This window comes from Ceratina calcarata, unplaced genomic scaffold (assembly GCF_001652005.2).
Source record: "Ceratina calcarata isolate Rehan_Ccalc_2016 unplaced genomic scaffold, ASM165200v1 scaffold449.2, whole genome shotgun sequence".
NCBI classification, from domain to species: Eukaryota; Metazoa; Arthropoda; class Insecta; order Hymenoptera; family Apidae; genus Ceratina; species Ceratina calcarata.
The window spans coordinates 969,960-981,043 of NW_017168819.1; the positions used below are offsets into that span (position 1 = coordinate 969,960).

At 42.4% G+C, this 11,084-nt stretch overlaps 1 protein-coding gene across 6 annotated transcripts in view; it reads right to left on the reverse strand.

The window, feature by feature from the left end:
* pum (pumilio) overlaps nt 1-11,084 on the reverse strand; it is a 72,653-nt gene that overhangs the window by 52,311 nt on the left and 9,258 nt on the right. For all 6 annotated transcript variants that reach the window (XM_018028351.2, XM_018028352.2, XM_018028353.2 and 3 more), the window contains 4 exons: nt 4,848-4,980; nt 1,694-1,805; nt 1,513-1,612; nt 1,306-1,436 (listed from right to left, as the gene is read on the reverse strand). In XM_018028351.2, coding sequence (XP_017883840.1) covers nt 1,306-1,436; nt 1,513-1,612; nt 1,694-1,805; nt 4,848-4,980 — 476 coding nt within the window. The remainder of the gene's footprint in view (nt 1-1,305; nt 1,437-1,512; nt 1,613-1,693; nt 1,806-4,847; nt 4,981-11,084) is intronic.

Below are 11,084 nucleotides of genomic sequence, written 5' to 3' on the forward strand. Positions count from 1 at the left end.
TCGAATTCTTTTCATATTTTCGTGCTCCATTTCACGCATTTCGCTGATTCATTGCGACTGACAGATGCTTACTGTATACGTCGTGAAATACAATGCGTACGCCGATGATAAACGAAAATATGAATCGTTTCATTGAATGTATGTTTATAAGAACCGAAGTACGTAAATCATCCGTAAGTTACAGTGCTACGTGTATGGAAAAACTTTAGGATACATTATTCATTACTCAATAAAATTGCAAATGCCTGCTTGTTACTCTAATGTTCTAATTGCTGAAACTAAGGAGAATGTTTCGTTCGATTACATAAATTTGAACATTTCAATTTAACTTTCTATTGGACAATTGAACTGTTTTGTATGGAGGAAGGAAAGGATCAATTGTATCGTTCTATGATTGCACTGACGTTCTCACTTTTTGTATAAATCAGTCATACAAAACGCTGTAACTGTAAGATAATCAACGTAACGGTTCATTTAACGTAACGATAAAATGCAATGTCCATGTCAACGGACCTATAGCTTTGAGCTCATGAAAAAGAAGAGCATGTCTAGACCGTGACGTCCGACAATGATGAACAAACATCATTACCATAATGGACTTCTTAAGCAGACGGGGTAAAACTACTGTTCAAATTCCGTTGTTCGTTTCCATTTTGCTTAGTACGTTTAACAACCTAATTATTATTTATATTCGATTCTTATAAGTGAAAGAATGATAATCAACTATAATTAGGCATCTTCCCATGTTAACAACGAATACTGTTTTGATATGAAAATATGCACAATTTCTTTCATTAAATTATGTAAAAATAAATTTTTACCAAACCAAGATTATAGTTATTACTGTGCGGTACTAAAAAAGACAGTACAGAAATACGAGTGTATATAAATTACTCAAGAAGTGTCGGTAACATCGACGTGGTAAATGGAAGGCAAGCCGAGCACCAGATGTCGTACAACGATGGTACAAGCAGAGAGTAAAGAGGCTAAGTTATGATGTCATCGTCCGTCAACTAGAGTAGAGTATGCACGTCCTTGACAGTTAACACTATTACGATCGTACTTCTCGCAGGAATAACAATTATTCACGAACATGTGACACATTTGTAACTGGCCAATTGGACTCAATTATATATAGTTATACAAGAATATCAAGCCGCATTTTGCTTCAAATCGCTCGCGCGAAACGTGGATACTTATACACCCAAAATTGCCTACGAAAACTAATCTGGGGAGTGTTGAACCTCCTTATATTTTTGTACTATCCTCTTTCGATTTCGCTTAGAGTCATACTTTGACACTTACTTGAAACCCTTATCGTCGTCAAGACCATTCTGGGATGCTAATCCATTGTTTTGTGGTCCGTTATCGTCTTTCGAACTGTCAAAAGGACTTGCCGAGCCCTTCTCTTTTTCTTTCTTGTCTGCATCAGTATTCTGTGAAGAAATGTAATATATTAAAATACGCTCATTAAATTTGTCGACTGTTGTATTTACAGATGAGTATATTTACCAATCTCAAAGAAACCATTCTAGGTTCCAGATCTTTTGGTGTCGTGGGACTTGAGCCAAGAACATATTCAACCATTTTAACTCCAAGACCACCAGTCTCACTGGAAAAAAAAGATTAATGAAGCGAGAAATAGTAAACAAAGATCTTTACGCATATTTCTATTTTTTAAAAGTATGCTAACCTGCTTCTGGGGCTGAGAACTGTTCCGACTTCTGATGTCTGATGATGATAACCAGTACCAACGCCCACACGTCTACCTGTGCCCATGGAAATTGGCTGGGAGACTGCATGATCTGGAACATATTAGAAATATATTTAATCACTGTCACGCTCATTTCGATTATCAGGCTTCAGCATAATATTACTATTAATGTTCGCTTGTTAGACAAGTATTCAATATGCTACCCCTCAATTTGTACCGATCATTAAAGTATCGATCGAGTTAAATCAATACAGATAATCATTAAGTTGAATACACCCTGTTTGCATACAATTTATGCTTGTATACTGATCAAAAGGAATATTAAAATCCTTGTATATTGGAAACGAAATATTGCTTATCTTCCCACGAAAGCGAAACTCGACGATCCCAAAAGGGAACGTTAACAATGTCTCGAAACAGCGTATCGTGTTCGTATCGCATCAACTAGTAATCGATAAAAGGCGTAGGGGGCGAGAAACCCGCAAAGGTGTAACGCAAATTCTATCATAAAAATGCCTTAACGGTATTCACCGCAGTAAGAGAACTGTCTCCCCTCCGAAATAGTTTATCAAGTTGTGTCGGGCTGAAAAAAATTTACGCTGAGGAGAAAGTCTGCGGAATATTTTCCAAGGAATGACACGAATTTTACATTTCCGTGTGACGCAATTTCATCGGATCCAGGTGTGTACACGGGGGTTGGTATATACCGGCGCTCAGGGTGGATCAGTAGGTACGACCCTGGGCATTGGGACGTTGCCCCCACCGCCGCTGATGCCGGGCGTCTGTCGCCATGGCAACAGCCGCGTTGCACCCATCGAGGTAACGCACACATGCAAGCTCGGCCCGCGTGCACATGGAAGCCGGTACATGCCGCCGCCGAGGATCAGGTGTTCCGTGCATATACGCTGCACACAGCCATCATCACACTGGCATCGCTCTCGCGCAACAACCCTGTATACGCGACTTAAGGCTCCGCAGCCGTTTAATGAGAAAGAACCTCGCGCGACCTTTTCGACCGCTTTTTTCCCACTCGCCTCGTCCTTCCAATTACAACGGTAATCCATTTAATTGACGAGAATTTCTGATGATTTTCAACCGGCTACGAAATGACCAGGAAGAGATCCGACAAGCGTAAATGTGCCTTACAGCAATTATAATAAACGAGCGATTACTCTGTACTTCTAACATGGAAATCCTATCCCCAGAAATAAAAATATAATCGCAACAATAGAATGATCTTCGCTTCGGCTGGCCACTGACACAGTTAACTCTACCCACGAACGAGAGGAAGATGGACTCGTCTGGATTAGAAGGGTAACGAGAAGTTTAAAATGGTTCCGGGAGTAAGGAGATAGCGAAGTTGGTACGCGGGCTCGAAAATACCAGAAGCCAGGGTGGTATCGATTGATCGTAAGGCAAGGGGAATGAAAGAGAGATAGGAAGAGGAAGAGAGAAGGGAAACTTTGTGGTTTTCCTAAAAGCAAACAGTTCGGGAGAGATCTGTTTCGGCGGAGTATCCAGATTATTGACATTTTGTTTAAAGTCGCGGAGACACAAGTATTTCTACTTTCGTCGTCCCTATGTATTATTCTTTCGGCGTGCTGTACCAATCAATAAGCGCGCACGGCGTGAAACACGCGGCGGTATCGCAACTCGCCGTTGCATCGTGGACCGTGGATACGTGACGTCCGACCGTACCGGCTACAACCTCGGCCTTTTATATGATTCATCTTTATCCCTAATTTTACCGGGCACTAAAACGCGCATCGAGCATTCAAGGAATCGTACGTCAGCCGTCGAGGACATTCGACTCGGCGGAGGTACACCGCTTCGTTTGAAATGAAAGAGGACACGCCATTAATCGGAATCAGCTCATTATCCGGTTGTTTGGACACGTCGCGACTCTCCTCGCGATGGTGAACAATAGCGGGGGCATCTGCATAACGCGAATATATCAGCTTCATTCATACTCTTTCGAAAATGGAATGCTCGCGGAACGAAATAAATTTTCAACATTGTTACAAATCCCTTGCCTCTAATTATCGTAAATCATCCTCTCTGAGAAAAGAGATAGGGAAATCAGATCATAAATCATTGATATCATTGAATACGGTTGAAGGACCCGATGCTCGAATACCTGAGATAATCAGTTCAATATCTTTTAGATTGCTGTCAACGTACGTAAAGAATACGATAACATTACGATAACACGATTGCAGATTTTACGCACTCGTAGAAAAGTTTCTTTTCGCGTCTAAATCTGCAGTCTAACGGTAATCCTTACGATATAATTATAGTTTTCATAAATCTTGAAAAGCGTTTTCTATGCGATTATAAAACGCAATGCATCGCGTTCCGCTAGTTGACCGATTCGCGCAACGCTGTCGTTTATTTCTTAATCGCATGCAGCTCCCTTTCGAGAAAAAAATGAATGCGTACAGTACGGCCAGCTTACCCTTAAGATTATGTAACGATCGGACGAGAGTGGCGTCGACTGAATGCATATCGACCAGAACCGTGCTTAAATTCGTGTCTCGAGAAGAACGAGACGAGGGACCACGATATTTCGAGGGGTTTAAAGGGCTTCGAGGATGCATTGGCAGGAAGCACATGAACGCCCGAGATTAAAGTCTGCTTTTATGCATGACCCCAGAGTCGGGTCCAGATAGATACATAACTATTCAAATACCGGTTGCACGAGAGCCGAAAACGAATAGACCGCTGTTAATGATCAACAATTAAGAAACGCGACAATGGGTTCTAATTTCTCCAAAAATTCCTTCAGCACAGGATGGGCTCGATTTCCAGTAGATTCGTAAATTGACCAGGCACGTATTAACGCCTGCCATCCATGAATTATCGATCTCGTTCACGGATTATCCCCTTCTCGGAACCATATCCCAAATGTTCTCGGTTCTATTGCCCTTGATATATATAAGTACGTTCGATGATACGCCTGTTATTACGCAACTACTACGGGCAATTAACAAGAATCTGTTTGCCCGTGTTTTATTCGAAGTGCGATACTGAGCATTTTAAAACTATATTGCAAATACTGGGAAAGCCTGACCTCCGACGCGAACAGGTACAGGGACAGAAGGTATAACGTCTATACGTAAAAGTGGAATCTAACCTGAGGTGCTCCAGGTAGAGTCTCTCCACATCTGGTGGTCGCCCAGGTGAAGTATCCCACCACCTTTTACACCCCCTTCGTCCTTGGAGCCGCCCTCGTCTACGCCCCAGAGTTTTTTTGCCGAGGGAGCGATCTGAAACAATATGAGAAAACGGGTCGTAAGTCCACGGGGTCACTGAACATATTTTTTGAGATCCGACTTGTGTACCGACACGGAACTCCCAAGGGATCTGTGAGTGCCTCGTATAACGAAAAATACTCAATTGCATTTAATTACACTAATGAACGCACAGAATCCGCTAAAATTAGCCGTCCAGCGTCGATAACGCTGAACTGGACACGACGCAGCACGTGCACCTTTTATTATCCCCTAATTACTGTTGTTTCGTCGCATGAACAAAATTTCGTGATACTATCGCTGCAACGATATCAATTTAAATCATGAACGAAGTAACTACATGATATAAGAATGAATAACAATAATTATATAAATATAGACATTTCTGCATAAAGAGAATGGCAGAACAGGTAAATATTCTTACTTTCATTTTACGAGACCTTCTCCATTTCCTTATAAATCACTTTTCTAATTTATTTCGGAGCATCATTTAGTAAAAATCGCTACAAAGCATCCGCGCTACGTCACGATCAAAGGTGTGACGTAGTTTCATTGCAAGTATCGACACCTTTCCTCCTCTGCCGACAAGTTTGGCACGACGATCGCAAAGTTTGACGCGAATAGACAACTATGTGTCAGAGAAAACTAAAAAGATTCGAATTGGAAACCGAGCGAGTCGTTTCTAGTCGTGACCTGAACTCTGCCACTGTTCCCGACCTCACCTAACTGGAGGTCAGTGACGTAACCAGAAGAGGCAGTGGGGATGCAGGCAAGCGTCGCCGGAGATTGCGGGATCCTAGATGCAGGTACACTGCATTCGCAGCAGTGACAGTGCAAACGGAGAGTGCAGCTTTCCTCCATGCATTTTCATTCGTATCGTCACTCGTTAAACGAAAGTCCAGAGGTGAATCAACCTATTCCATTTCCTCTCTCTACTAACCCCGACCAAAAGTTTGTGGTCAAATGTACTATAATACAATAATTAACTAAGCAAAGTGTTTGACTGACTATCGTATTGTCGCACTCATCAAAAAATGTTTATTGTCAGGGATAATAATCTTGCCTTTTCATCAATTGTACATGATCTGAATTGCGAGAGTTGACTCTCGTTGCCTCGGTGCTACGCGCCAAATTAATCTTGCGTAGTTGATGATGTTTAGGATTAATTCACAAGAAAAGAATGGACACAGCTGATAGTCTTAAAATTGTTGAATTAAAACCCCAACTACAATGTCGTACTGAATTTATTTACAAGTCTTTTAGACCTTATGGTGCGACGGTCAAGCTAGAACTCCTAGAGCTTTCTTGGTCTCTCGGTCTCGCTGAGAAGAATTGAGGGATGGGGATGTAGATTCTTTAGATTGTACAAGATTTCTGGACGGTTGGAATTTTATTGTGAAGATGCTGTGATGGGAACTAGGATGACGCCCTTTGGACGGATGATGTGGGAGACAATGTGCACAGCTGGTAACGATAAATAAAGGAAAACTTGGAAATGACTAAGGTGGTAGTGGCCGACAACGGTTTTGAAGGGAAAGCATCCGGTAAATAGCGAGTACCTGCGGGGACCTTTTTGGCAAGGTTATAGAATTGTTCATGAAGGAAGAAAGTCTTATCCCTCTTGGAGGTCTTTTGGTAATGACGGTGCGTAGGTCAGTTGGTTGCAAAAGACATATTTGCTGAATGTACAATAACAGATTGCGCAGCAGATGGGTGGTTCTGGACATAACGGTTTACGGCTGTGACTGAGGTACTTATCCTAAGTCGGTATTAGCAACGGAACAGTACACTTCTAAGAACACAGAAGACACGAGCTATCAAAATTCTGATAAATATTTCAAAGTTCCATAAGAAAGCTGGAAGCGTCATAAACAGTAGGCATGGTTAACGAGTTTTGCAAATGAGCACCCGCTGGATGCGATTGTGTCGCGCGTGTGATATTATGGCACACGTTAAATCGTAAAACGATATCGAGGGATCAGGTATATGCAGAGAACACGCGGTATCGCAACGTTACCGCATCGGCGACGATTTTAGCACAAACAGTTTCACACTTGCTCCGCCACGAATCGCGGTTCCCGATTATTTAATCGCCGCACCAAGAAGCCGCGACTCGAGCCTTCTAATGAATCGCGTGATTCATCGGATAGAGATTAAGAGGGAAAAAGGCGTGGGAATGCTTAGAGAGGCTGTAAGTACTTCCACCGCGGAGAGACAGGGATCCTCGTGTATATGCACATGCATACACGATATTTATATTTTATTGATCACACAAACGCGCGATATCACGAACAATGGCACGTGCGTCATGCATACTAGCTTTGGATATATCAATCACGAAATATCAAACGATGTTGTTTATCGCCTCTACGCGGTGTACTCGTAAGCGCGTTAATTATATCCCACGTTCAGGGAAAACGTCTATGCGAATCAGTCGTTATTGGTTGTTCATTAAAATTCCTACAAAAAAAGGACGACGTCGAACGAAACACGGCCAAACGAGAGCTCAAGGCGTCTGCCATAAAACTCGCGGCGAAACTCGTACGTCTTTTCACCTAGATCCGACAAATCGGCCGATAAAAGGGAATAAAACAAAAATCGAACGGGTCGTGCGGGTTTAGAAACCGGTTAGAAATCCCACAGGAGAAAACGTCGATCAAAAGAGACGCCGTGCGGCTCTAGTTGGAAAGCGAATTCGTTTCCATCATCTTACGGCACACGTTTTTGTAACCCGCATTTTGTTCCATTTCGAGGAGGTAGTATGTAAATATTTTACAACTATCTCTCCTAAACGACTGACCACAAAGGTGGGTAAAAATGTTCTCTGAAGGGATTGGTCAGCTACCTAAGATCTCGATTCGCATGCATCGATGAACGTGCTCGCTGCTCGATCGCGAGCGTATTAAAGTTACGTCGCTGATTTCCTATATTGCGCGACACACGCGTCGTCACGCGATACTCCGGATTCGCGACCTCTTTTTACCTAACAGGACGAAACGAAAGTAACGCAAGCCAAAATTAATTTGAAAGTTGTACATAAAACTTTGGTACGCATCGTAACATTAATACGATACCGATTCCACAAATACAAACTTAAGATTGCATAATGTTCTTCTAGTTTGTATACAAAGTCATGCTCGAGTCAGCTGGTTACATCGGTTTCTCTACATAAACATTCAAGGCAGAATGGCAATGAGAAATAGTGAAATGGTAAGGATAAGGTCCTTGGTCACAGCAGCTCAACTTCTCGTTAAAGTGTACGAGCAGGATACGGAATGAAACGGTGAACGAAGAACGCGTCTAAAAGTTCAGTAAGGTAAGGGTAAGGCTCGGTCAACTGGGGGCGATACGCCGTATCGACCGCGTCGCCAGCCGGCAGGGACGCGTTTGCACGTTAAGCACAACTGTAGAAAGAGACGGCGGGAAATCGAAAAGCTGGCGAACGGATAAGAGAAAAGTTCATCGCAGATTTTACTGTTCCCCGGACGAAAAGTTCTGTTATCATCACCACCTGATAGTAGCGTTACTAATAGTAAATAAGCGAAGTCTAATAACTAGAACAAAATAGAGAAAATGATAATTCTTGTTTCTAATGGTACGCGCTCTATTCGTTAGCAAGAACGGTAGCATTCCGTCCTGTAGAACCGGTCAGCGAAAACTCTGCTCGTTCAGCGAAGACAGAGGAGAAGAGCAAAATAAAAGAGGAGGGAGGAAGAGAACAGAGGAAAGGAGAGAGAAAGGAAAAAGGCGAAGCGATGCGAATGCTCGCCTCTCGTTTGCTAGAAGAGGACGATATCGTTCTATCCATTGGAACCGGCCGGCAGTACTTTTGCACGTTGGCTGCAACTACCTCGAGGGGAGGAAGAACCGGCGAAAAACGAGGGTGAACGAGCGTAAGATAAAGAGGTACAGCGAGGTATCGGAAAGGAAGAGGAAGAAGCGAGACGAAAGAGTCCAGGCTTTTTCATTGAACAAAGCTGGCGGCAGTTCACTGTACAGTACCGATGGAATAAAATAGGTTGGAAGAAGATTCGAACTTTCATTGAATTTAAGCAAGTTCTTAAATTCTTTCAACTTGAACGTAAACGAGTATTTCAGCTAAAATGACTTGAGCCGGTTCCTTGTTCACTTTCGATTTTCAAAGGCTATTACTAACTTTAAATTCAAGACATGTATAAATCAAATACATTGTGCTAAATGTGTGTGTAATCATCGAAATTTTTATCAAAAACTTATCGAGATCAACACAGATTTGTACGTATTAAAGCTTGATCCTATCCCTACTCCTAGGCTCCGTTACCGCACAGCTTCAATCCCCCACCAAATGGTTTCAGCGTCTCCCTACCCATCCCGCACACCCACGAGGTTCTCCCACCTTGGGTGCAGCAGCGTGGATGTCGTGGCTAAACTGCCACGGGGCCACCGACCCCTCCCCAGGCCCCTCGGCCTCGGGTCACGGCCACTGTCCTCACGGAGAATCAGCAGCACGAGGGAGGCGAACCCCGTTGCTTCTCTCTCTTTTCGCATCTCTTTTCCCCGAGACCCAACTCTTCTTTCCTAACCCATTCCGTCTCTTTCACCCGACGACGATACGTGCACGTATGCATGCGCTTGCGTGAGCCAAATGCGTGCGCAGAAGGGACGCGTAGCGTACGTACCGGCGAGGAACACGCGCGATCGGGGGCGGTTTTTGCGTTTCCTTCCCCCGGCTTGGATTTTAATTAGCGAGGAAATAAACTCTGCGTAACCAGAATTCAATTTGCTTGCCAAGAACAATGTTATGATCGACGTTTCTTTAGTTACACTCGGAAACCTGATAGCGAAACTCGCTATCAATAGATTGCATAATTCGAGCACAGGAGACAATAACGATGAATGAATAAAATATCATTTTTACAATGCGTGTCGTGTGTAAATCACGTGGAGTTAACACGGAAATTAATGCGAATGTGGCATTTCGTGATTAGCGGCATCGCTATCGGCTTTCCGTGTAACTCGACCAACTCCGTTTTGTGGTAAAACGATGGATTAAGAAAGCGTAATAGGTGAATCAGATAAATGAACGTAATGCATAATATCGCAGAGGAAATTACGTATCTAATGTGTAAAATCGATGTTTCAACATTGCGACACAGGCTAATACGCAGTCGTGATCATATGGAGACAGACGTAAGTATAGAAACATGAATTTCTCTTTCTTCGTGTGCAATTGTACACTACCGTGTTCCTGATGACGAATCTGCAAGCATAACTGATGCGTTTAGGTTCAACGACATGCGCGTCACGTCACTACGCGACTACAAGTCACGATGCGATACGTCACTTTACAACATAAACGTGTACGTGAAGGAAACGAAGACGTTTTTACAATCGAGAACAAAACACCACGGAACTTCATATCGCAGCGAAACGGACAGCTTCTCTTTTCCATCCACCTTAGACTATCCAAATATCCAAATTTTTGATCAATGCAATAAACTAATATGATCAAAACACTTAAAAAATAAAAACAAAAGAACAACGTTTCTTACTATAAAACTATGTCTCGTAATAAAAAATTGTATCGTATTTTAAGGATGTATTGGCTATACAGTCAATGCCAAAAGTTTATGCACTTTAGAAACGCATTTTTTAAAAAGAAATCAGACGTCGGAAGAACATTGCTAATAATAAACAACAAAAAAAATTTTCGTTTTTCCGAGATTTTTCCAAGGGGTACCCCTTCAATTTCTTCCACATTTTCGTTTTTGGCCAATAACTCCCAAACCGTTGGACATACGGAAAAATTGCATATGACCTTTCTTGTAGAGAACGACGAGATCTACAATTTTCATGTAAAAATTTTTCGCTAGGGTCAATAGTTACCGAGTAATTTGCAAAAAACTGTTTTTTCGTTTTTCGTCAATAACTCGTAAATTATTAATGCTAGCGACAAACTTTTATACAGAAATTGTAGATCTCGTCGTCCTTTACAAGAAAGGTCTGATACAATTTTCCCGTAGATTCAACGGTTTAGGAGTAATTAAGGAAAAATGAAATTTTTTGCCAAAAGTTCGCCGTTTCGACGCTGGGATGGTCGGATTTTGTCAACATCAATACAATATCAAATAATCATACGT